This window comes from Rhineura floridana, chromosome 20 (genome assembly GCF_030035675.1).
Source record: "Rhineura floridana isolate rRhiFlo1 chromosome 20, rRhiFlo1.hap2, whole genome shotgun sequence".
Classification (NCBI taxonomy): Eukaryota; Metazoa; Chordata; class Lepidosauria; order Squamata; family Rhineuridae; genus Rhineura; species Rhineura floridana.
Window position 1 is genome coordinate 7,786,616 of NC_084499.1, and position 27,830 is coordinate 7,814,445.

Here is a 27,830-nt window from a genome sequence, read left to right on the forward strand (position 1 = left end):
TTTGAATAAAAAGTTGTGGGAGGGTGGAACACTTTGTACAAATGCTGGCAACATCAGTGGTGGCACTGAGGCCTAAATACTGGAAATAGAGGAAAAGGTGTGCAAGCCATGGGATGGGGTGCGTTTTTTTATTTATTTATTTAAAATATTTCTATCCTGCCCTTCTACCCTACAATAAGGCACTCAGGGCAGGTACAAGAAAATCACACACGTATGTAATAAAATACACAATAAAACACACAATAAAACAGGGATGGTGGAGAAATTATTTATTTGTTTGTTTGTTTATTTATTTATTTGTATCCCGCCCTTCCTCCCAGCAGGAGCCCAGGGCAGGTTAAAAACATTATTAAAAAACATATTAAACAATTCTAACACAGACACAGACTCTTATGATTCAGTTCACATTAGATTCAATTACATTCAGTTTTTAAAGCAGAATCTATCAAATTCACACTTTCCACAACAATATGAGAACCGAAACACGACCATCCTAAAAAATTCACACATCTCAAAATGTGTACATAAACTGCATATAAAATGTTTTTTTATTAGGAGAAATTCATAGTAAAATGATGCATTTTCATGAGGACTTCTTTTTTTAAAATTGCAAAATGCTGCTCTGAATTTAAGGGTGGAAAAATAAGAAATTGAGAGAACCGAAATTGACAGATGTTTCCATCCCTATGGAATATGAGCCACATAGATTTTCAGGCTACAGGGGAAATAAAGAAAGTCACCAGTAAGTTGCAAAAGTGACCTGTATCCTGGCCTTTTGGAATACGGCTGGGGAACCCTGTTCCTCCAGAAGTTCCTGAACTCCAACTCCCATCATCCCTGGCCATTGGCTATGCAAGCTGGGGGATGATGGAAGATGGAGTCCAACAATATCTGTGGGGTTCCTCACTCGTGCCCCAAACTGTGGTTAATGTTAACTATGTGTTCAAACACGCCTGTTTTATAACCCAAGTTTTGAAGTTACCTTGTTTCAAATAAACCAGTGTGAAGATTAACCACAGTTTGTTGGGTTCAACTGACATTGCAAACAGTAGTTAAGGGCAGACTTTGAATCTCCTCCTCACAACTATGCCGGAGAGGGAAGTGTGCAAGTTGAGGCTTGTTGTGGTTCATTCTCATCATGCTTAAATGATGGTTTAACACAGGCGTTGGGAAACTTTGGCCTGCAAGATGTTGCTCAATGACAACTTCCAGGCTATGCTTGCTGGGTCTGGTGGGAGTTGCAGTTCAGCAACATATGGAGAGCCAAATCTTCCCCACACTTGGTTTAGTGCATTAGGCAAGGTAGTGCCCTCAAAATGTTGCTGGACTCCAACTCCCATCATCCCTGACAATTGGCCGTGCTGGCTGGGATTAATGGAAACTGGAGTCCAACCTCTCAGGACCACAGGTTCCCCATCCCTGATGTATAGAGTTGAATTAGATGTTGGTGTAAGGCTAAGAAGGTTCATTGCCCACATTAGCAGCAATTCTGGTTGCCACATGTTGCTTTTAAATATACTGTGCCCAAATCTTCACTTTCCTCTTTCTCTTATCCAGTGGATCAGCACCAAGCAACCTATGCTGCAGCTGTCCTTAATTATTGGATAGTTAATTTTCTGGGATTCGCCTCTGGCAAGTTACTGCCATATTTTTTGCTTTGTTAAAATGTTGCGGTGACAAAGTTGTTGGGGAAGTTGCCATAGCTCAGTGGTAGAGCAAATACTTTGTATGCAGAAGGTCTCTGGTTCAATCCTCTGCATGTCCAGGTAGGGCTGGGAAAGACCCTTGCTTGAAACTCTGGAGAGCCACTGCCAGTCAGTGTTGACGGTACTGAGCTAGATGGAGCAATGGTCTGATTGAGGAATGTTTCCTGATAGATGCCAAATGAATCTGCCAGCTGATGATGTCAGGCAGCAAAGGCCAGCAATTCAGAAGCATGTACACAAACTTGGTCTGTGCCTGTTGGGAACCGCCTGCCTTCAAGGACAGACTGGAAGCCCAACGTGGTAGCTAAATGCAGCATTATTTCCATGTCAATTTTGGTTCACAATGACTCTTGAGAAATCCAAGGCTGGCTCCAGATAATGAATGGGACACTTTTTGGGGGAGAGGGGGTTAGGCCTTAACTAAGTTATCAATTCTCCCCCTTCTCCAATTCCCAGCTTCTTGGAAATTTACTAATACTTGAGAATAGAATGCCTTTTGACATTTTTAAATGATCTTTGGTATCTGTCTGAATTTTTGACTCTCCCCCTCACAGCTCTCTCTTTTCAGGAGGCGTGTGTGCGTGAAGAAGGGGAAAAATCCAAATTGAACTTGGAAATAAATAAAAGAGGCAGCCAAACTATTTTAAGGAGATCAGGATGGTGGATGTTGTTCCTCAGGAGAGGATTTCTTATGTAAGTCAAGGACCACCATCTTCCTCCTGGACCTGTTGATCTAAGATCCCTCCTTCTGTTTGGGATCTGACATCTGTTCTGCTCCCCCCACCTTTAAAATAATGGTGTGGGACGTTTTTTGATTGAGGGGTCTCCAGTGAGTTCAGATATCTAGGTTAGAGAGCTGCTGCCATTTTAATTTCCCACAATACCCCAACATAGTGTCACTCCAGGGCATTGTGGGAAAGTAAAATGGTGGGATCACTTGGATGGCTGGTGTGAATGCCCTGCTTGTGGGCTTAAATAGGCAACAGCCTTATAATGAGCCAGACCCCTGGCCCAGCTAGCTCACAATTGCATATTCTGACTGGCAGTGGTTCTCCAGTCTCAGAAAGGGGTCCTTCCCAGTCCTACCTGGAGATGCCATGGGCATAGGAAGCTGCCTTATATTGAGTCACATCATTCGTCCACCTAGCTCAGTATTGTCTACACTGACTGGTTGCAGCTCTCCTTGGCCAGAGGCTTCTGAATACCAGTTGCTGGAAACCACAGGAAGGGCGAGTGCTCTTGTGCTCAGGTCCTACTTGTGGGATTTCCATAGGCATCTGGTTGGCTACTGTCACACCAGGATGCTGGAGTAGATGGGCCATTGGCCTGATCTGACAGATCTTCTTATGTTCTTATGGTTTCAGGCAGGTGACATTTTCAGCCTTATCCAGAGATCAGTCTTGGGCCCTTCTGCATGCTATGCCACTGAACTATGACCTAATGTATTCTCTGCTGAGCTAGGGTAGAGGCATTATTTTGAAGGCATCTGGTTGGCTACTATAGGGATTCATTCATTTATTTATTTTACATTATGGTAAAGGTAAAGGTGTCCCCGCATAATTCACCGTTATCAATCTAAGACTTCAATTAAGACTTCAATTAATTTGAAGTCTTCTTAGGTTCTTATCCCATTCTGTCTTTGATGAGCCTCTGTTGTGAAGGCCAGAAACAGGAAGATCTGGAGCTTAGAGACTAACAAGCTTGAAAGGCTACTAATTCAGCAGAGGGCCAGAGGATTCTTGGAGGCTTCTGTTTTCACTGCCAGCTCCTCCTCTGGTCCTCTACTGGATCACTGCTTGCAGCTGGGTCTTTCCCGTCCTCTCAAGTAGATCCCTGATGAGAGAACCATCTGGCCACCAAGCGTGCACTCACCTAGTGACTTTGGCCTTCTATTTGGTCCTGAGCAACTAAGGGCTTTTGCAATGGGGTCCTTGGGCAGACCAGGTGAGGCATTTCTGAGATGGGTCTCTTTAGGTTGCTTCTGAACTACTGCAGATTCCTCCAGGTCTTCAACAGGAGAAGGATTCTCTGCAGGGCCCCTAGACTCTTCCTCCAAAGAGGTCTCTCCGGGATAGATAGGATTTTGACGCCCTGTCTGTGCCTCTCCAGGCAATGTATTCCTGAAACTGATGATCCTGAACAGATGTAGATGTAGATATTTGAAAGGCAGCCTCCTTCCCTAATAGGGTTGCCAGGTTCATGGCCTGATCCTGGTCCTGTATCTTTAGGAGAAGAGAAAGTCAGGCAAGTGCAGGTGTTCCCGGCCTCCAAGAGGTCTTCTGTATCTTTAAAGGTTGTGCAGGGGGAAGGGAGAATTCCACCTTGTGGCTTTTCTCATTACAGTGTTGCAAGAACACCTGCACTTGGCTGACTTTCTCTTCTCCTATAGATACAGGATCAGTCTCAGGCCATGAACCTGGCAACCCTATTCCCTAAATAACCACTTGAGTGTTAAGATTGGCAGAAGGGGCCGTCTAGGTAGTTCCACCACCTTTGGAAGTTTGGGGGGTAGCCCAGGAGAGGGTTTTCTCTGTGACAACCCCTAAGCTGTGGAATTCCCTCCGCACAAAGGTGTGCCTGGTAGCTTCATTGTATAGCTTTCGCTATATGCTGAAGACAGTCCTCTTTTTAATATTATATTTTTACATTGCTGTAGCCTGCCCTGGAACCTTATAGCAAAGGGTGTGCAAGAAATCTTAATACTAATAAATACAGCTGTGTGTTTTCCACTATCATGCCATGTGAAAGAAGTCCAGGATTTTGTATTAGGTTCAGAATTCAGCAGCCTGAGAACCTCTACTTTTTAAAAATAATAATAGAAAGCTGAACTGAACTGAACTGAACTGAGCTGCATAATTTGTACAGGCTTCCAATATCTGTTTTTGCTTCCAAGCAGTTTGGGTTAGTGGTGCAGAAAAAAATTGATTTCTGCTTTTTTAAAAAAGTGCCAGGTCCCTGTCATCTTAGAAGTGCAGAATCCTCGCCTTTTAGGACTTTATTTCCCCCCTCCCCAACTTGAATTGCATTCCAAAGCTTTAAAGAGGTAGCTAGTGCAATTTCTACTTTTTCTACGTTAAGTCGGACAGATGGGCGACTAATAAATAAAAAATTATTATTATTATTATTATTATTATTTCTATGCGTTTTCTACAAGCTTTGCAAGTACAGGAGGTGGAGAGGAGGAGTCTAGTCCCTAGAGATTTTCTCTCCTCCCCCCCCCCCCTTGCCAAGTGCTCAGTTTATTGTGCAGAACAGTCCTGGCATTTTTTGGCACAGGTTTCTGCTCAAGCAGTGACACAGCAAAAATGAAAGAAATGAAAGGAGACGAGTGCATTGCAGCAACGAAATCAGGGCTGCTTCTGTCACCGGGCCAATGGATGACATTGAAAGAGCAGTGCTGAGCGCATAATTACACAGTGGATGTGCAATAAATCTCCATCTGAGACTCCCAAAGAATGCGGGTCGATTGGAGTGAGCTTTGTTTAATGAATAGAGAATCAAAAGAGCTTGTTTGGAATCATGTGGCTAACTGGTATTAAACTGGAATGACTGGTTTCACTGTGGGCCTGGTTGTGTTTGCTTACATTTTCCAGATTTTCTTCGGTATATAGACTTGAAGCCCACTCACCCATGGCAGTATGGTCAAGGGAGAGGAACCAGACAGAACGATCCAAGAGTGTCCTCAATGGCACTTCCTTCCAGCCACTTTGCCCCTGATGGCCCTACGCCTAGCTTCCATACTTTCTGAAACCTCTTACCTGCTGCCTCCCCCCAAAAGTGGGACTCTAGGGCCCTCAGGGGTGACTACTGCTAATTGAGACTGGCAGGGCAGAAGGCAGAGGGGCCAAAAGTAAGTGGAGCCAGAGCCAATGACAGACAGTTTTGTCCCAATCTTTCTTCCTGCTGAGTTCTGCAAGGGCAACATGAAGAAGGAGGAGGAAGCTGACAGGCCACCCCATAGACTGGCTGTTAGTAAGGAGGCACGTAGGTGGGGGTTGGTTGATGCAGACTGACACTGGTTGCGTGGTGCATCACTTGTCCCAATGGACCAGCCTTCTCTGAGGGCTTTATGTGAGTTTTTAACTCTAGCCAAATTGACAATTTTCCTTTCTCTTAGAGTGGACTGTGAACATTCTGACAGCTTTGCTCTGAGTGCAAGTGGAATGTTAAAGAACATTCCCTGTAGCCATATCAGCCAATCACGTGCCAGGTTAGGTTAAGTTGGGGTTAGTAAATTTATGTATCGCTTCCCACCAAAAAAGTCCTGAAGCAATTTACAACCAAGTAAAAAAATAACACAATAATAAAATCACAGATGAAAAACAGATTTTAAACAATACATTATCATATCATTGGTGCTCTTCAAATGTCTGAGAAAACAAAAACATATTTGCCCAGCGCTGACATAACAAGGTTAGTTCCAGGCAAGCCTCTCTGGTAGGAGCATTGCATGCCTCAGTCACAATTCAAAGCAAGCTAGATTTATTAAGGTTGTTCTAAATTATTTTTATTTCTGTGCACCACACCTCAGGTTTTAAAAGACATGGAGGATCCAATTTCATATGATGTGGGAATCAAAGGAGGTCTCAAGTGCACTTGAACCAGTGTAAGTGACTCATGTTCCTGGCCACTTCTGTCCCCTTGCGGCAGACTTTTTGCTTTGGAAAGTCTTGTTGAGCAACAAAGCCAGATGGATGGTGAGGTTGAGTGTGAAAGCCTGCTCAAAACAAGGACTACAGCAGCTGCCGTTCAGAGAAAAGTCATTTCTCCATGCAGGAAAAGGTGATCTCACAAGAGTGCCAGTGGAAAAGAAGAAGCAAAAAGCTAAAATTGGACTTAAAAAAAGATCTGGATTTAAAACTTCGCTGGACTAGAGAAGAATCACCAAGGTTGAAGTCTGATAAAGAGAGAGAACTGGCTATAGTCAGTAGGACAAGTGTTTCAGAGTGTTCTTGGACTTGTACCCAATGCTAGTCCTACTTGGAGTAGACCCATTGAAATGGATGAACATGACACATTTAGGTCTATTAATTTCAGTAGGTCTACTCTGAGTAAAACATAGCTGGATACAACTCTTTATTTTATGATTACATTTCTATCCAGATTTTCCTCCAAGAAACTCTAGGTTTCTACAAAATACCTTGCATCTTACTACAGAAGAGCACTTGCTTGCATCCTGCAGTGCTTTGCTGCATTTGGTGATGTCCAAAAGCAGTGTCGAGAGCAGGCTTGTATCCAGCAGAGTTCTGTGTGCTCTATTGGCTGGGGAACAGTTCCGCTAGTTATTTTGCTTAACATGTTTATTTATCTGATTGCCTTGTAAGTAACATCCCCTTATCATGTTTGCTGGACTCTCCATTTTCAGCACTGCTTTTGCATTAATCATATCTGCAACAGAACAGCAGGGCTCAAAAGTCCATAGTTAATTTTTTAAAATGACATCCAGCGGATTAACCTTGGTTAGCAAATTTAGGAAGCTGCCATGGATAGAGGCAGACAGATCTAATCCAGTATTTTCTGCTCTCCATGGTGTTAGTTAGAAGCCTTTCACATCACCTGCTTCCTTATTCCTTTTAACTGCATGTGCTGGGGCTCAATCCTTGGACCTTTTGTATGAAAAGCATGTGCTCTGTCACTGAGCTATGGCTAAATAATAATAAATAATAAAATTTTATTTCTGAGTCGCCTATCTGGTCGGGTTAACGGCCACTCTAGGCGACGTACATAGTAAGATAAAATACAACATATAAAATACCAACAGATAACCCAAAGTGTGTGAGGGCCTGGGAAAAACTGGGAAATTTGGGGGGGGGCAGAGAAACCCTCTTTCCCCTGTTTTTTCTATTCTTCTTGTACTTTTTCTTGGCCCTCACATCTCTAGCTGGTGAAGGTTTGTCTTTAATATGCCTTTTTAGGAGGGAGTTTAATTGCTCTGAGATTCTAAACATTTTGCCCCAAATTGGCCATGCAGAAGGCAAGGAAATCTGCTTGGGCAAGGGTCGTAGCTCAGTGGCAGAGCTTTTGCCTTGCATGGAGTAGATCCCAGGTATCTCCATGTACGGCTGGGAAGGAATCCCTGCGTGACACCCTGGAGAGCCGCTGCCAGTCAGTGTAGATAGTACTGAGCTAGATGGACCAAAGGTCTGAACTCAGTGTAAGGGAATCCCCTTTTGGGGAGGGCTCTAGCTCAGTGGTTGAGCATCTGCCTTTCCTAGGTCCAGTCCCTGGCAGCTCCAGGTAGGGCTGGGAGCGAGCCCTGCCTGAAACCCCAAGAGCCACTGCCAGTCAGTGTTGGCAATACTGAGCAAGATTGGCCCGATAGCTTCCTATGTTTTTATAGCTCTTATTAGTCATAAGTTCATGATAGAGCATCTGCTTTGCATGCAGAAGGTCCCAGGTTAAATCCCTGGCTGCATTTCCAGGTAGGGCTGGGAGAGACCTCTCTGAAATCCTGGAGACAGTACTGAGCTAGATGGAGCAATGACCTGATTTGGTATAAGGCAGCTTCCTATATTCTTCCTTAATTCAGCCCTATTGTACTGAATCAGGGTTGTTGCTCAATAGCAGACCCCTGCCTTGCATGCAAAAGGTCTGAAGTTCAACCCCCGGCATGTCCAGGTAGGGCTATGAAACACACCTGTCTGAGACTTTGCCAGTCTGTGCCGGCAATACTGTGCTAGATGAACAAAGTGTCATGGCCCTGTCAGAGGACTCCTCAGATGAGGATGACTCGGGAGTAACAGCAGCGGACCCAGGAGCAGCAGGAGACACGGAGGAGCCTCCTGAGAATCCAGCTCCTTCTGCCCCTCAGCTGCAGAGCACCCCAGGGACAGCAGAGGCCCTGCAGCCAGACGCAGACAGTGAACAGGATACTCCCCCCTCACCTGCAGAACGTAGACAGCAGAAGGTCAGGCAGAAGAGAGGCAGGCCTGTCTCCTTAAGGCCCAAACGCTGAGGGCTCACACCTGCTGTCCATCCTGCTCTTTATAAGGCACACCTTGGCTACAGCTTGTTGCTGACTGCAATGTCAGGCGTGGCTTTGTGTAGACCTAGTTTCCCTGCAGCATCTCTTTGACTGACCTCCTTGGCAATTGATCCCAGACCTCCACTGACCTCGCTTCTGGACTTCTGACTCGGCAAGTACGCTTTGGATAGGCCTGGCAGATTTACAACCTGGCTGCTGGCTAAGGACTTTCCTTCTCTGCCAATGACCCAGGAATTTCCAGCCCCCCCTGACACTGCTGATGCAGTGTAGAGCTGACACAAAGGGTCTGACTCGGGCAGTTTCTTCCCATGCCACTCGTGGCTGCTTCCCTTTGTGGTAGAGCACCTGCCTTGAGCCCAAAAGGTCCAATCCCTGCATCTCCAGGTGGGGCTGGGAGAGATCCTGGTGTAAACCCTGAAGAGCTGCTGCCAGTCAGTGAACACAGTACGGAGCTAGATGGAGCAATGGCCTGATTTGGAATAAGACTGGTTCTGTGTTCCTGTGCTCTGAGGGGAAATGGACTACCCAGCCCAAACCATTACGCACAGCTCTGTTCTGCAGGCATTGCTGGATACATTTCAACCGCTGGGCAAACACATTATTGGCAGAGCGAAGGGAGGTATGCTGCTGACACACATCCACCATGGGTGACTTTGATCATCTTCTTGTGAGGCAAGCAGGTGTAGAGGCCCTTGATGCTGACTGCAGTCCTGAAGGGGTTTTGTTCTTGCTTTAACACCTAGCCCTGAGTCAGACTGTAGCTGCAGCCTAGGTGCCCATGGAAGCTGAAGAAATTTCACAAGGGCATATGAATTGGGGCAGTGTCTGCATTGGGTCACATTCTGCATAGCCTGCCTGGTATGGTGAGACTGGCCAAACCCCAAAACCACTCAGTTCTGTACATTTATTGTTAAATTTATATCCCACCTTCCTTGAAGGAGCTCAAGGTGATATACATGACTCCCCCCCCCCCATTTTATTCTCACAACAACCCTCTGATATAGTTTTGGCTAAGAGACAGTGGCTGGCCCAAGGTCACCCCCTGAGCTTCATGGCTGAGTCGGGATTTGAATCCTGGTCTCCCTGGTCTTAGCCCAGCACTCTAACCACTATACACCACTGGCTTGCTCTACATGTCTGCTGCGAAGAAAGCCCACTGAGCTCAATAGGGTTTACTCCATGGTAAGTGGTTATAGAATTGCAGCCTCAATCCTTTGTCAAGAATTATTTGTGTCTCATGGGACTTAACTGAGGCTGTGAGCTCACTAGTTGCCTGTAGCAAAGCATTTCCATTGGCCACACCTGGAGGGGCAACGGGTTGATCTGCTGATCAGTTGTGAAATCTGTGTGAAACTGTTGTTTTAAAAAACACGCTTGAGCTGATCCTACCAGGTTTTACAGTTAAAAGGGGCAGAGTTTGACTAGCGTCGTGTGCCCCGTTTTCAGGAAACAGAAATGGAGACGCACTGGAACCAGCAGAACTATAAGTGTGGCTCTACCCCTAGTAAGTGTGTGTAGGATTGCAGCTTTATACTTCTAACTGTGCAATCCTAACCTGTGTTTACTCGGGAATTAGGCCTACTGCATTTAGAGGGACTTACCAGAGAGGGAGTCCTATTGATTTGTAGTCTAAAGTGGTTCAGTCCATTTTACAACCTCATTACCACCTCATTCTCTTGTATGGATATGCCCCCCCCCCAACCGGGGGATCATAATTCTGACATGATGTACAGGGTTGGTATAAAGATGACAAGAAGATAATGTTTGTGAAGTCTTTTGAATGCTACAAAGTGTTGTACGAATGTTGCGTCAGTTACAGTCAGTTTGGTATAGTGGTTAGATTAGGCCTCGGGGGACCAGGGTTCACATTTCCACTTGGCCATAAAAGCTCACTGGGTGACCTTGGGCCAGTCCACTGTCTCTCTGCCTAACCTATCTCACAGTGTGGTTGTGAGGAGAAAATGAGGAAGGGGAGGACCACATATGCCACCTTGAGCTCCTTGGATATGAGTGCGAACAATAAAATAAAATAAATCTGTTGATTGCAGTATAAAGCCCAAATGCTAACCTTTGCCCAAAGTGGTCAGGACCAGAGCTAAAAGTAAATGTGGTTCACCCCCTTTTTAACACTCTATTTCTGCTGCCCCCCTGCTACTCTTCCTCCTGTTTCCCCTCCCAGTTTTCCCTCCCATGCACATGAAATAGGGTGAGAGCCACATGAAGTTAGGTTAAGGGCCGCATGAACCCAGTGAGCTGCAGGTTCCCCGCTTTTGCTGCCAGTGATGAGGATTATATGTATATTTTAATTTTTGGTGTCAAAATGGAATAAACCTCAAAATGACACTGGGAAGTTTTGCCTCTTGTTCTGCCCTCCAGATTAAACCAGTCAGCTACTCGAGATATTTTGTACAAAGCTGCTTGCTTTGCACAAGTATCGGCAATTTGTGTACTTTTGTGCTGAACTTGCAGCTTGAGTTGAATTTTTAGATCATTATTTTATTTCTAGCCTTATTTATTTATTGCAAAAAAGGTTACAGATGCAGGTGCAGTGCATGGAGATTAGTACATGGTGACCGAGAGGAGATGAACGCTGGATGATTAAGTTTATGGTCAGTCACACATGACAGGATCTGTGAGAATTTAACCCTCCTGTTGCTAGGAAATCATAGAATCATAGAAGAGTAGAGTTGGAAGGGGCCTATAAGGCCATCAAGTCCAACCCCCTGTTCAATGCAAGAATCCAAATCAAAGCATTCCCTACAGATGGCTGTCCAGCTGCCTCTTGAATGCCTCCAGTGTCGGAGAGCCCACTTCCTCTCTAGGTAATTGGTTCCATTGTCGTATGGCTCTAACAGTTAGGAAGTTTTTTCTGATGTCCAGTCAAAATCCCCCAGAAGTGTGTAGTTCACCTGCTCCAAACGCTGGTTTTTACAAACCAATCCCCTGCTTTCCAAGACAGAAATGATTGCTTATATTAGGTCAGAGGTGGGAACCTTTTTAGCCCAAGAGCCACATTCCCTTCTGAGAAACCTTCCAGGGACCAAATATCAGTGGTGGGTGGGGCCAGAGGCAAAAGTGGGTGGAGCAATCAGTGCACCTTTAAATTTTAGCCTCTGTGAGGAAGGGGTAGGGAAGGGTTCATAGTAAGCTCACTTGGATACAATCTCTCACAGTAATCATGCCTGGAGATGTACTGGGAGAGATCAAAACACGACCCTTTAAAAAGATTCATCCCTTTAGAAGCAAAATTTGATGTCTGTGATACAAGCATTAAATCCCCTTTTGCAGTCATTTGATACCTCCTATATCTTCACAACAGCCATGTGAGGTGGGTTCAGATGAGAGTTGATCACTTGTCTAAGGCAGGAAATGAGCAAAACAGGTGGTTTAAAATGTGAAATTGTGCATGTTCAGAGTACAGTTTTCGTTTGCTGTAAAAAACTGAGTGGAATGTCAAAAGCAGGGAGAGTTGAGGGGATGGCTGTTTGCCTGGCTTTGTGTGTGTGTGTTTATTTATAGTGTGTCTCATCACCTCTTTTTTTTGCCTGTGCTATATTACAAATTATTTAGTTACAAATGTTAGTTTTTAATATATATCACATTGCCCAAATGTTTTGTTGCAGTGTTGAAGAGGAGAGAAATGTTCATGGTGTGCTTCATAACTGGAGTGTTGTTGTTCCCCCTGTGGAATGCAGCAGTGGGACTGGAAGTGTGTGTGGGGGGTCTTGTTAAGTTGATTGTAGCAGCAATATGAGGATTGGAGTGATTAGTTGCTTTCCCACCCATGGGAGAATATGGAACTTCTTGGGGGTGGGTTGATGCTGCTGGTATAAACACTTAAATGGGTTAGTGTTGTTAGTATTCAAATAGATCAAGGCGATATACTTGGCTCTCCCATTTCCATTTTATCCTCACAACAAGCCTGTGAGGTAGGTTAGGTTAAGAGAGATTGACTAGGTCCAGGGCACCAAGTGAGCTTCATGGCTGAGTGGGGATTTCAAATTCTTTTTGCTTAAAAATGAAAAAGAAAAGAATTCCTATATTTGTTATGAAGTATTAATAAATAACCGTAACAAATGAGTATAGTGTTTGCTTTTAAACTATTTAAATCTTGAATTTATCCCCTCCCATGTATGCATCTGGATAAAATTGCTGTAAATCTTAAATCACTTTTGATTCCCTCCATCTGAAATACCATGCCTGATCTTGCACCGAATGGAGCATTGTCAGCCTAACATAAGCAGGTGAAAGACCTACAATAACATAATTTGTTTACAACTCATGAATGCATGTTTTGCGCTGGAACTTGGCACTGGAGGAGAGCAAGCCTCTCAACAGTTATGTGGCAGGCAGATATTAAACAGAGTAAGCTTTTGATAGTGTGGGGAAAGCTTAACCTGCAGGTATGTGACCCTTGCTTTATTTTTGGTGCACTAGATTTGGCTACAAATTTGCATTTGACATAAAGTATATGCAAATTTTAGGCAGGTTTGTGTCTTTGGTGAGTGCAGCAGAGGATCCAATGTACATACAGTATGTCGAGCCCAGAAAATCTTGTTGGCACCCTGGTTTTGGTCCTCTCAGTTTCTAATTTTTCCAATCTGAAATTCAGTTCTCCACACATCTGCCATAATTTGCAATTTAAAAAAAATCCTTATGAATTTTTTTCAGCATTTTAATATGAATGTCTCTTCCTAAACACATTTTAATGCAGCTTTGGCTAATGAGCACATCTTTGCAAGCAATTTATCCTAACATTATGCATTTTTGTATTTAATTTTCACTAATATATCAATTTTTATGCACACTTTCCCCATAATATATGCATTTTTGTAACTGTTGTTTTGTTGGAGAACTGTGTCCCAAAATTCAGAGAAGTGCAAATTTCAAACGATGGCTGTGTTTCGGTTCTCATATTGTTGTGGAAAGTATGAATTTGTTAGATTTGGCTTGAAATGGGAATTTAATAGAAGTTCTCTTCCTCCCTAGTCCCAGAGGATATAGTAAACTTACATTGGGGGCAGCTTGCATGACCCACAAATGGTTGACAACTGTTTTAAGTGAACCTGGGTTTTGTGGGGGTTTTGGGTGGTGGTGGTGGGTGATCCATATTAATTTCTTTTTCTAAATTCCTTCTGCAGACCTTTTCTGTAACTGCAGTTCTGTTGGGAGCGCAGGCCTGAGCGACTGTAACTCCACAACAGGGCAGTGCGAGTGCCGGACAGGATACAGGGGACTGCACTGCGACGAATGTGAAGAAGGCTATTACCTGGAGCACGGCAGCGGGCACTGCCTTGGGTGTGGCTGTCATTCCGAAGGCTCCGAGTCCTTGTCCTGTGACAAGTAAGGAATGAGGTGTCTGGAGTATTACCCTCCACCCCGTTTGTGCTTTGTCTTTTGGCTGTATGTTCATATCCAAGAGAGGGCTTGTTTATGTAAGGCTCTGTTCTTGTTTTTTGTTTTAAAGCGGGGTGGGGGGGGAAGAAGAGGCTTATGACACATCCACATTATACATTTAAAGCACCTTAGTCTATCAAACTCAGTGGATTGTATGCAACTAACTCCTACTCGGAGCAGACCCATTGAAAATAATGAATCTAAGATAGCCATGTCTATTAACTTCAATGGGTCTACTCTGAGTAGGACTAGCATTGAATACCACCAGTATTATCTATATAGGGGGCTCTCCTAACTACCAATGCTCTGTGAACTTCATTGAGGTGATCTGTGGCATGTCTGTAAAAATACAATGAAAACTCATACAGTATCTAGGACAGCCCATTACAATTGCTACTAAAATCATTAAGGTCGAGTGCATACCATACATTTAAAGCACATGGCTTCCCCCAAAGAATCCTTGGAACGATAGTTTACCCCTCCCAGAACTACAATTCCTACCACCCTTAACAAACTATAGTTCCCAGGATTATTTGGGGAAGCTGTGTGCTTTAAATGCATGATGTGGATATGATCTCACTTAATCAAGTTGGTAAGGACTATTTTATATTATTTTCTTCCCAATTTAAGGTTTTTTAAAAATGCAGATTAGTAGCAAAGTTTGTTGGGGGGAGGGAAATCAATCAAAACTGGTAAAGAAAACGGATTTCTACCTTGCAAGATTGTTTGTTTGTTTGTTTATTCAATTTATTAGTTGCTTGCTATATAATGAATCTCTTAGCTACTTACAAACTTTAAAAAGTTAAAACAACATAAAATCAGAAGCAAAAGGAAAGAACAACAGTACACTAAAATAAAAACCATGCAGAAATCCATAGAACAGCAGAGAAAAAGAAAACTTCAGTACTCCGGACTCTTTTTGGAAAGAACCATTAACACGAACCTGGGTTACAACCAGGTTCTTGGGCTAAAACTCTGCTCTGACCTTCTCAGACAAAGGGCAATTGATGAACATTAACATATAGAGCAAAATTAGGCAGCCCAAATAATAACTTGTGCAACTTCAAGTGAAAGTGAGATCTGGCTAGGAGGAATAATCGGCAATCTTTTTGCATACTTTTGTATATCTGTTTGGTCTACAGACAGAAGTGACTTCTGGCTTCTTCCTCCCACCTCCCCACTGCCTCTCTTTTGTAAATGTCGACAAAGGTTTCCGTCAACAGGTCTAGGAACATCAATGTTATTGCAAAGACAAATAGGCAAATCAGATTTCAGCGTGATGAGGTCAGAGGATGGCAAAGTTTTAAAAGGTGGTTTTTACAATGGAAGAGGACACTCTCCTAATGGTTTGTCAGGTCTAAGTTGATTACTGGACAGAGCAATACAAGGACAGTCATTGTAAATCTCAAGCCAAATTTGATGTTTGGCCATTGGATTGGAACAGTGATTGGCAGTTCCTTTCTTTTTGAAAGGTGCTTGGTTTTTGGAGGTGGGCAAGGCCTCCCTCATTTTCCTCAGATCGACTTGGAAATGATCCATGTTCTTTTCCCCACTGGGACTGGGGAAAAATCAGATAGTTTTATGAGCCAATCTGAACTTGAAAATTACCTTGTACCCATTAACACTCCTTCTGAAAACCCTCTCCCTGCAACTCCCCCACTTCTTCCATTTAATTCTTCCATTTAATTATCTGCTGCAGCAGTAATTAGTTAGCAGCTGTAGTGGGAGGTAAAGAGGGAGGCCTGTCCCTTCTGCGCCCCGCATTTTGTAAGAACATAAGAAGAGCCTGACTGCTGAATCAGGTCAATGACCCATTCAGGCCACCATCTTATTCTCACGAGCCCACAAGCAGAACCTGAGTGCATCAGCAACTCTCCCCACTTGTGATTCCCAGCAACTGATACTGCCTGCCACATTGTGTAGCTATGGTGGTAAATGTTCTGTCACCCTTTTTGCGTTTGCTGGGGGGGGGGGAGATTTTTTTTTATAACGAGGTCAGATAAGCAATAAAGTTTGATACCAGCTGTTACTTAATGTAGTTTTATTCAGCTAACAGATTACACTTCAGCATTACAGATAAGATCCTTCATTGCAGAAAATACTTTACCAGTCTCAGCTATGGGGAAGGTCTCCTTCCCTATATTACGGGGAAGGGAGCCTCTTGTGCATCAGTTCAGCAGCCCTCCCTAGGCCTCTACAGAGTCTGTACCATTGATATGTGATAATTAATGTCTGCTATCTCTCTCCTGTATCTGTTCTCTCTCTGTGTCTGTGTGTTTCTTTTATAGGCAGAGAAATGACTATCATAGGCCATTTCTAGTATTGTAAATGGCCAATAGGTGGCACTGCCACCTCAAAGAATATTCTCTAGTATTTACTATCTTGTTCCCATGGCTTCACTGTTGTAGGCATAACATACTGATAAGGCACCAGCTGTTTGTTTACCGTTTATCTACTTCAAAGGCAACTCATGTTTTCTGCATGAGTCACCTCATGCCCAAGCAGTGTACTGAGCCTATCTCTCATAGTCTGTTCTAAGTAGACTGTCTTTCATTCTTTATTTTTATCATTAATTTTTATTCAAATTTTCAAAAACATAACAAAACAAAACAAAAATAATTAAACAATAAAATAAAATGTTGACTTCCGATTTGTCGCAGATCAGTTATAGGTCTACAATATATAACAATCCTGTCTCTTAAATTATATTACAAAATCACTTTCCTCCAGTAGTTATCTTAATTAATCATCAAATCTCATAAACATTACTTTATTCTTTCCACAAAAAGTCAAAGAGAGGTTTCACTTCCTTGAGAAATATATCTATCAATTTTTCTCCAAATAAACATATCGATTAATCCATCTCATCAAATCTGTTAGGTCCAATAATTTCAATAGCCATTCTTCCATTATCAATGTTAATTCCATCTTCCATCTTCAATAATCCTGTTAAGTCCAATAATTTCAGTAGCCATTCTTCCATTATCAGTATCCCATAATAATCTTGCTGTCATAGCCATAGTCATATAATAAGAGTCTAATGGGAATTTCCTTTTTCACAAATATTTAATCCATCTCATCAAATCTGTTAGGTCCAATAATTTCAATAGCCATTCTCCCATTATCAATGTTAATTCCATCTTCAATAATCCTGTTAAGTCCAGTAATTTCAATAGCCATTCTTCCATTGTCAGTATCCCATAATAATCTTGCTATCATAGCCATAGTCATATAATAAGAGTCTAATGGGAATTTCCTTTCTCACAAATATTTCCTTGCCATCAATTCTGAATATGTTGCTGAAATATTGTTGCAGAGTCATATCTCTGTTCTTTTTTTTTTACAAAATGCACTGGCACATCTCTTGAGAGTTTGTCCATTGTCACATATCTGTAGTTAATTCCATAATTTTTTTCTATGTCAAGCTCCATCACATCATTCTAGTCCAGAAATTTATCCAAGACATTAGTATCTCTAATATCTTCATTAATTTCTTCAGAGACAACGTTGAATTCCAAACAGTAAACTGTATCTCTAATATCCATAAAGTCCAGGTCTTTTTCCAATTCCACATTTGTTCCAATCTCCAGGGCTTGCATCTTCTCTTTAATTTTTCTTTTCTCATCTCTGATCTCATCAATCTCCTCTCTCAGAAGATCCCCTATTTCTTTAAGCTCCTGGTTCATTTTGCCAAATTCAATTTTCATCTCCATTCTACCCTGTCTCAGGGTTTGTTTCGTTATCTCAATCTCATCCATTATTTTCTGAAACATAATTACTTCCAGATTCTCAGCCACTTTCTTGATTGCCATTCTTAAAACCACAAAGAAAAAAAAACACTTCTTATTTCAGCAACAATTGGGTTAATAATTCAAGCCTGATGACATCACAGTATAGACAATACAGCCTGCCTTATCTCTTATATGTTCAGGAATGCAAAACAAATTTAGTTCACAGCATCAGAACAGTTAGTGGCGTCGTGAACAAGCAGATTCATCAAAATGAAATAGACCAAAAAAAAATAGTCCCAGACATATAATATTCCAAAGTTCATAAATCAAATTTATTTATTTATCTCCTCGGAATAGAAATCCCTCATCCGTTTGTATCTTTAAAATTCACAATTCCAGGTCAGCTTTTTGCAATCAAAATAAAGATAAGCTTTTTCAATTTCTTTCCTCCTTAATTTCGTGAATGAAAGAGAAGAATGTTAACTCACCCAGGAATTCTTTATAGCTGATTCATTGACAAATCTCTTTTTGCTGCAACAATTTAAACCAGATGAAAAAAATAGAAAGAAGAATGCTTGCCTGTTAGAATCCGTTTTTCTTTGAAGAAAAGATAAACGTGTCGCTTTATCAGTTAGAGCTTGTTTGAAAATCCGTCCGGCATTGCTGGCTGAACCTTCTCTCATAAATTAATGAAATCCAGTCCTCCCAACTAACACAGGCTTTTGTGGTTAATCTCTATGTTTCTCCCTGCCCGGGAGAAAATCTTTACCAGTCAAAAAGAACGTTCTGACTGATTTTAAAACTGAAAAAGCTTCTTCTGAGACGAGAGCTCGTCTCAAAAGCAGGCACAGGCGAAGTCACCCTTCCCGGAAGTCCCGACTGTCTTTCATTCTTAAACAGAATTAACAATCCTCTGGTTAGAAGCAGTTTAAGGACTCATCCAGACTCAAATAGTGCATTAAAGGGAAAAATTGCTGGATTCCACATACTCTCCTGACAATATTACATTACAGAAACTCTTGGTAAGACTACTGAGGACCTTTCTTCCTGTTATGCTGCTCTCAGCACCACAGGCTAGATAGATAAAGGTAAGGGTGTTTGGGGAAGGGAAATTGGGAGTTTATAAGGAACATCCTTATATAACTAAAATGATACCCCTCACACACAAACATGAGAGGAGGTATCAGCAGACTTCGGTGCAGAAAGAATCTTTTGAGGGGGAAAACACACACACCTAAAGATGAAAAGAAACCCAAGCTAGGCCAGGAACATGCTCAGTGCCCATGGAATGTTGACTCACGTTTGGGAGGGGAATGGTGCAAGAGGAGGGAATGAAATGGGGTGTCCTGGAAATGGGCATGACTGGTGGCTGGAACCCTGAACAGAATCACTCCACACTGCAACATTTTGTTGCAGGCCCCACTGATACCTTCTGTGTTGGATTGCAGTGTTCAGTGTGACAGTGTGATTAGTCTTTGGGATTAGACAAATGCATAGGAAACGTCCATGATGTTATAATAATAATAATAATATTTAATTTGTTTGTCGCCTATCTGGCAATTAGCCACTCTAGGCGACGTACATTAAAAGAGATAAAATACAATAATAACAGATGTAATCACATTAATAACAATAGGTAAAATACTGGACAGTCATCAATACATATAAAAGCAATTATAATAACAACATACAATAAATGACAGAATCATGGTGATTTACCCAATGACCTCAAAGGCTTGCTGGAATAGCCACGTCTTCAGGGCCTTGCGGAATACATCTAGGGAAGGGGCATGTCGAAGATCATATGGGAGGGAGTTCCAGAGAGTGGGGGCCACCACGGAAAAGGCTCTCTCCCTAGTACCCACCAACCTAGCTGTTTTGGTTGGAGGGATTGAGAGAAGGCCTTGTGTGGCTGATCTAGTTGGGCGGCATAATTGGTGGCGGTGGAGGTGCTCTTTCAGGTAAGCTGGGCCGAAACCGTACAGGGTTTTAAAGGTTAAAACCAACACCTTGAATCGGGCCCAGAAAACAACCAGCAGCCAGTGTAGGTCAAACAACATTTGCTAGGTTCTGAAGCAGAACTGCAGGGGAAAGCTTTCCTTGTTATGTCTTTGTTCTGAACTGTGTGGGAATATCTGGCTGATCACGATTTACTAATATATGAAACTGCCCTCTATAGGGTGTCCTGGCTCCCACCAAGACTAAACTACAGGGGTGTTTACTTGTAAGTGAACTTTTATTATAGTAGTCTAATGGTACAAAATCAGTGGCTAAGAAAGAGCAGAATCTAGTCTAGGGACTCTTACAAGGCAAAGAAATAGCAACTATAAATCCAGTTCAAGAACAAAAGCCAAGGTTCAGAGGCCTGAGATAGTTGAGTTCCAAGATTGCACAGGAACTGTGAAGTTGTTCCATCAAGTTTCCCCACCTACCCAACCAAGCTTTTAAGCAGAGGTGGGGAAAGCTCAGTTACTCATAAGAATCCCTGTTCCTGCAGGAATTCCTGGCCTTAAGGCACCTCTGGGGGGGGGGGGAGTAAGTCTCCTTTGTTCTTGATGGAAGACATTGCTAATCCCTGGGAGACATTGCTGGGCATGCCCTCTCCTCTGAAATTTCCCTCTCTGGTGACACTGGGACCCTGAGCCCCTTCATCTTCCACAGGCTGGGAAAAGGCAGCCCTTGGGTTTCCCACCTCATCAGGTTTGGGTGTGTCTGGGGGCAGAGGGTGGGGTGTCATCCAGTAGGCTCTGCTGTATAGTCCAAGGGTTTGCAAACTGGTCCATGGACCACTGGTCCATGAGCTTCTTTCAGGTGGTCTGCAGTGAGTCCATTTTCAATTTTCATATTAATTTAAATTGTATTTTTTTGTTTCTATGGAATTCAAATTGAGATACAATACAAGAAATAGAAGGTAATAAAATACAATTAAAAATCACACAGCATCTAGCACAGCACATTATAAATGCTGCAATGTGCAGAAAAATCATAAGCGGTTCACCAAGTCCCTCAGCAATACTCAAGTGGTCCTTGGGGAAAAATAGTTTGGGAACTACTGGCAGAGTCTCATCCCTCCATTCCTCGCCAGGGTCTCAGGTCCCTCTCATTCCTGGTCTGAATCAGAGGGAACCATGACACAGGGTTGGACCAGGCAGAGGTCTTTCCTAGCCCCTCTACCCAAGATCCAGCCAGCCAGTGGGTCTACCAGCTCAGCTGTGTCTTGCATATCTCTGGTTATTCTCTAGATTCTAGATTTACATCACCTGAGAATTGTTGCTGATAACTCTTGTCCTCTTTAAATAACATTCCAAATATGGAGCTGCCAGAGCGTCATATTTGCAGACATTATTTACAAATATAGAAGAGGGTTTATACTTGCTCATTTTCGTGTTCTGTCTTTTGCTTTGCTAACTGGCCAATTATTATAAGATTCCACCTAAGGAATTTGTCTTTGTGGAACTGGAGAAATAGAGTCTGTAGTCCATGTTCTTTTATATTGCAGTTGTTTTAAGGAGGCTAGCGAGAGGCTGATTCTTCCTTGTCTAAGAACTCTACCCAGAAGACCCACAGCTTAAGTGATGACTTTTTTTATGTTTCTGTAGCTAACTTTTTCTATCCTCAATACAAATTAGGAAGCAGATGGTAAAGCAGAAGTGGGGAATCTCTAGCCTCTGGACCAATCATGGCCCTTTGGGGGTCTGATTTGCACCCTGGGGCCATTTTTCCAAACTCATGGCAACCTGCTGATCAGCTATCATTAGTGCCATCACCTGATGGTGGGAGGACAAGGTTTAATCCAGTATTGACTGTGTGATCCAGTTCCAGCAGGGAACAAGACCACACAGTCAAGGCAGCAGAATTTAATCCCAGTTTATCAGCTGAGCAGAGACTGAAGCCCTGTGGAAAAGCACCCTTTGAAGCAGTTGTTGTGTGCAAGCTAATTCAAAGAGGCTTATGCAAAGGCTTTAAGGTTTGCTCATACAGGAGTGCAGGGGCTGTCTTAAAGCCTTTTCCAAGTCTCCCTGCATTTCCCTTTTAATTCTCCAAGATCAGGAACTTAAAGGCAGAGGGGGAAGGCTTGCAAGAGGCCTTCAGAATCTCTGTTTCCACTTTAAGTCCCCGATCACGGAGAATTAAAAGGGAAGAGACTTGGAAAAGGCTTTTGCAAGTCTTCCCCCTCCCCTTTAAATCCCTGGTTGCAGAGACTTAAGGGAAGCACAAAAGATTTTGACAACTTGGCGACCCTGCCCACTTGTCAATCACATGACATGATAAATGATGCCATGTGGCCCTGCCTACCTGCCAGATTGCTCCTGCAAGACATGGAGCCCAAAAGGCTGCCCACTCCTGTAGTAAAGTCAAATTTTTGTTGGCTCCTCTGCGACTTGTAGGATTTCTTATTCTATTAATTACCCTCTGTGTATCACTTATATTGATCTGTGAATGTAATAAATCTGTCTATCTACTCATTAGGCCCCATGGCTTAGTGGTAACTTAGTAGCAGCCAGTGGGTACATGATCAGTGTTGAAGCCAGGGCTGAGAAATGTGTGACCCCCCCGATGTTCCCAGCCTACAACTCCCATCGCCATTGGACATGCTGGCAGCTAGGGCTGCCACCACTACTTGAAGCTAATCTGAATGGAAGTGTTTGGGTCATATCCAGTGTTAGCTATACACTGAAAAGAAATGATTTAGGTCCATTATGCTTCCAGTTGGATTCCTGCATTGAGCGGGGGCTGGACTCAATGGCCTTATAGGCCCCTTCCAACTCTATTATTCTGTGATTCCATGAATGAGTCTGCTCTGAGTAGGGCTACCATTGCATAAACCCAATGGGTCTACTCTGAGCATAACATAGAAGACTTGCACATGTGTTGCATCTCGAATGTCAGTCTCCGACCTCAGCGGGAGGCCCTGGTGAACGTTGCCTCTGCAAAGTCTTTTCCCTTCCTGCATACCCTTAACCAAACAGTCTGTTGCCTGCATCAGCTGGAAAGGCTAATTATTAACAGAGTCACTCTGGCAGAGAATGTGGTGTGTGAGAAGGAAACACAATCCCTTCCCGGAGCACTGGGTTGAAGTCTGAAGTGAACATTGACTTGACAAGCTGTATGGCCGCTGCAGGTGCTGTAATCAAAGGCCTGCTTGAACAAATTAATCACTGAGACAGAGAGATGCCGTGTGTGTGTGTGTGTGTGTGTGTCCTTTTGAATAGCAGAATTTCTTTTGTGGTATATACCACACAGGTTTCATAGCAATACCTTTGACAGCTCATGTCTATCCCCCCTTTTTTTCTGGTCAGGGTTTATTTTCTTGCTATTATTTTTGCAATAAGATAATTGGATAAAGCATTGAATCCCCCCCCCCTGAGGTGTGTGTGGCACCTTTATTTTATAGTTTTCTTTGTATGCTGGAGGCTTACTTCTTTACCCTGGCCCTCTTTCACACCCTGATCCACCCAATTGTTCTGATTGTAAAGAGTTGTAACTGATTTTCATATTGGATTTTTATATTGTCGTAACCTGTCCTGGCGCCTTCTAGTGAAGGGCAGGTAAGAAATATAGCTGCTGTCGTTGGTCCTGCAGCCAATGTGTCTTTTATTTACTTTGGGTTGCAGTGTAGTGGTCAATTTTATTGTTATTTATTAATCACCTTCCACATATATGTCTCAAGGCAATTTATGCAATATGATAAAAGCAGCTAAAATAGACATCCATGGGAGAGACTTGGGGCACATTCACACCATACATTTATTCCATTATTGTTCCAGTTTAAACAATCATGGCTTCCCCCAAAGAATTCTGGGAAGGGTAGTTTGCTAAGGGTGCTGAGAGGAGACTCCAAATTCTCCTCATAGACCTGCAATCTAAGAATTCCCAGGAAGACTGATTGTTAAACCTCTCTGGGGATTGTAGCTCTGTGAAGGGAATGGGGTGTGTGTCTCCTAACTCTTTGCACCCTTCACAGACTACCCTTCTCAAGATCATTTGGGGGAAAGCCATGACTGTTTAAAGTGGAATAATAGTGAAATAAATGTGAGATGTGAATGTGGTCTTAGTCTTATTTTCTTTCAGTTAGATTCTGCCCTTACAGAGCAAAAGTTCCCAGAGTTTTCTGGGAAGAGAGACTGACTGTTAAGACAATTTGGCAACTGTAGCTCTATGAGTAGAAAAGGAGGCCTTCTTGTTATATTGATCAGGATGAGACCGAGGATAAAATAAGAGCTTCTTTATTTAATAATTCTTAAACAGTAAAACATCTGAGCCTGTTCTGTGCTAGGCCTCACCCAGCACACACAACACTGACTAACTAACTCCAGTAACTAAATCAGTCTAGCTCCCCCTACAGAAAGTTAACTCTCTGCTGTGCATCTAACTTAAAGACACATTTCACTACATTTCCCTTTCTTTGAGTTCTAACACCCCCCTCCCAGCAAACATTGTGTAGAATAACATTTAGTCTCTATAACGTTCTGGTTTTTGAATTACTCTTCCTCTGGATGTCACTCTCTTTGGACTCTCAAGAGATAGGTTGTCTTTGGCAGGTGATGCTTGCTCACAAGAATTTGTCAGTTCTTTGTTCTCAGTCTTTTGAGATTGTTCTGGCAATAAATTCTGCTCTTCTGGTATTTCTGCCTCTGAATTCCCACTTTGTTGTGTAATTGGTTGTGGTTTGGGAACCATCTGTAGATGTCTCCTGTTCCTTCGGAATGTTCCATTGTAGGTAGTGACAACATAAGATCTTGGAGTTTGACTTTGGCTCTGAACTGTTGCTGGTTCAGACCATCCTTTCTGGTCATCCAGTTTCAGTCTTGCTTGTGAACCAGGTTGTAATTTTGGAAGTGTCTTCACTCCATAACGTCTGCCATAGTAATATTTGTAGTTTCTTTTAGCCATGTTGTCTGTGACACGGACTTTTCCCAAAACAGGCCCCTTAGGATAAAAATTTACTTCTAAGGTTGGAATTAGTGTTCTTGATTGTCTTCCCATTATCAGTTACGCAGGACTGCACTTCATTGTGTTGATAGGTGTTGCTCTGTAGCTTAGCAGTGCTAGGAAGGGATCTTCCTGACATAAGATTCACTTTGCTCTTTGTATTGCTCTCTCTGCTTCCCCATTGGCTTGTGGGTAATGGAGACTGGCTGTAAAGTCATATTTCTTTGCGAACAAAGTAAACTCTCTGCAAATTGTGGTCCATTATCTGTTCCTAACACATTTGGGCATCCCCATCTGGCAAAGATTTTCTTCAGACAACTGATAACAGTAGAGCTTGTTGAATCAGGCATATATGGAATCTCTATGTATCTCAAGAAATAGTCTGTTGCAACTAAGTACTTTCGTCCTTGTAACTCACAGATGTCTGCTCCCACTCTCTTCTATGGTCTATCTGGCAATGGAGTGGTAATGAGCAGTTCCTTCCATTGTGAAGGTTTATTTGTCTGGCAAAACTCACAGTTTGCTATTATTGCCTTGAGGTCTTGCCCTATTCGTGGCCACCAAACAGCCATTCTTGCATATTATCTGCACTTAGTGATTCCTTGATGACCTTCATGGAGTTTCCCAACATTTCCTGTCGCATTGTAGCAGGAATGACAATTCTGTCACCAAATAGGACTGTTCCTTCCAACTCTGTAAGGCTTCCCTTTTCTGCAAAGACAGGTTTAAGGTTAGTTGTCACTTCAGACATGTACAATGACCAACCAGTTCTGACAAATTTCAGCACCATTGAAAGTTCTGGATCAGTGCTGGTAGCTGCCTGAATGCGTTGAAGGAGTGTGGTAGATATTGGTTTAGAAGCTTGTAGAAGATTTACATAGACTTTGATTTCTTCAACTAACTGGGCTGTTTCAGGGTCTGGAGTTTCCAGTAGATTTCTTGATAGTGTGTCTGCTACAACAAGAGTCTTGCCTTGTCTGTATTCTGCTTGAGGATTGTACTTCATCATGTGTAAAAGGAGTCGCTGACATCATATTGGTACTCGATCCAGGTCTTTGGAATTTATCAGTGGTACCAAGGATTTATGGTCTGTACAGAGTGTAAATGATTCTAGCCCATAGAGATATTTTGAGAATTTTTCACAAGCCCAAATAGCAGCTAGACATTCCTTTTCTATCTGAGTGTATTGGGTCTCAGCTTCTGTTAGCGTTCTTGAGCAATAGGCCACTGGTTTAAACTCTCCATCATGATTTTGGAGTAGTACTCCTCCCAGGCCATAACTGCTGGCATCAGCACTCACTACGGTCTGCCAGTTAACTTCATAGTAAGCAAGTACTGGAACCTCTGTTAAGAGTGTTTTCACTGTTGAGAAGGCCCTTTCTTGGCTTGGATCCCAGCACCATGTGCTGTCTGTTTTCAAAAGTGTATTTAATGGGTGTAGTTTCCTAAATAATGTACCATGCCCAAAAATCTTTTCAGTCCTGTGATGGAGTCTGGAGGTTTGATTGCGGAAATGGCTTCTACTTTCTTAGGATCTGGACTCACACCATGCTCATTTATGCAGTGTCCAAGATGTGTAAGGTCTTTGTGGCGTAAGATGCATTTGCTGTTCTTGAGTGTTAACCCTGCTGCCTTTACTGTTGCTAAGACTTTGGCCAATCTTTCATCATGTTCTATCATTGTGGCACTATAAACCAACACATCGTCCATGAACACTGAAACGCCTTCCTGGTGTTGTAACAGCTCTGACATTTCTCTCTGAAACAGCTCAGGTACACTTGAAATTCCAAATAGCAATCTCTTGAAGAAGTATATCCTAAATGGAGTGATTAAATGTAGTCAATTTAGCAGTGTCAGCAGCTAGGTAGATCTACCAGAATCCACTTTCAGCATCAGGCAATGAAAATACGCAGACACCAGCTAACTGTGGCAGGGTATCATTCATAGTAGGAAGAATGTACTTTTCCTGCTTGACAGCTTTATTTATTTATTTTATTTATTTATTTATTAGATTTTTATACCGCCCGACTAGCATAGCTCTCTGGGCAGTGTACAACAGAAAATACAAATACATCTCATAAAATCCCATATTAAATACAACAAAAACATGTAAAAAGAAGAAACAATCTAAAATCAATTACACACATTTTACAATTTAAATTAAAATGCCATAGAAAAGAGGCAAGTCTTAAGCTGGCACCGAAAAGACAGCAGCATCGGCGCCATACACACCTCATTGGGGAGACTGTTCCAGAGTTCGGGGGCCACCACTGAGAAGGCCCTAGTTCTTGTCACCGCCCTCCGAGCCTCCCTATGAGACGGGACTCGGAGGAGGGCCTTCAAGGTAGAGCGCAGTGTCCAGGCAGGTTCATATCGGGAGAGGCGTTCCAACAGATATTGTGGTCCCGCGCTGTATAGGGCTTTATAGGTTAAAACCAACACTTTGAATCTGGCCCGGAAGCAAATTGGCAGCCAATGCAAGCGAGCCAGAACAGGTGTTATATGTTCCGACCGCTTGGTCCCCGTTATTAATCTGGCCGCCGCATTTTGGACAAGCTGTAGCTTCCGAACTGTCTTCAAAGGCAGCCCAACGTAGAGCGCATTGCAGTAGTCCAATTGTGAGGTTACCAGAGCATGTACAACTGATGTAAGGTCCTCTCTGCTCAGGTAGGGGCATAGCTGGGCTACCAGCCGAAGTTGGTAGAACGCATTCCGTGCCACCGAGGCCACTTGGGCCTCAAGTGATAGGGAAGGATAAAAAAAAACTCCCAGACTACGAACCCGTTCCTTTAGGGGGAGTGTAACCCCGTCCAGGACAGGGTAAACATCCACCACCTGGTCAGAGAAGCCACCCACCAGTAGCATCTCAGTCTTGTCTGGATTGAGCCTCAGTTTGTTAGCTCCCATCCAGTCCATTATCGCGGCCAGGCAACGGTTCAACACATTGACAGCCTCACCTGCAGAAGATGTAAAGGAGAAGTAGAGGTGCGTGTCATCAGCATCCTTATGACAACGCACTCCAAAACTCCTGATGACCGCACCCGACGGCTTCATGAAGATGTTGAAAAGCATGGGAGA

The 27,830-nt window shown here is 43.0% G+C and overlaps 1 protein-coding gene across 1 annotated transcript in view; it reads left to right on the forward strand.

The window, feature by feature from the left end:
- Nucleotides 1-27,830, forward strand: part of MEGF9 (multiple EGF like domains 9) — a 102,883-nt gene that overhangs the window by 44,650 nt on the left and 30,403 nt on the right. Inside the window, exon 2 of the mRNA XM_061603900.1 lies at nucleotides 13,833-14,034. Within this exon, the coding sequence (XP_061459884.1) occupies nucleotides 13,833-14,034 (202 nt within the window). The remainder of the gene's footprint in view (nucleotides 1-13,832; nucleotides 14,035-27,830) is intronic.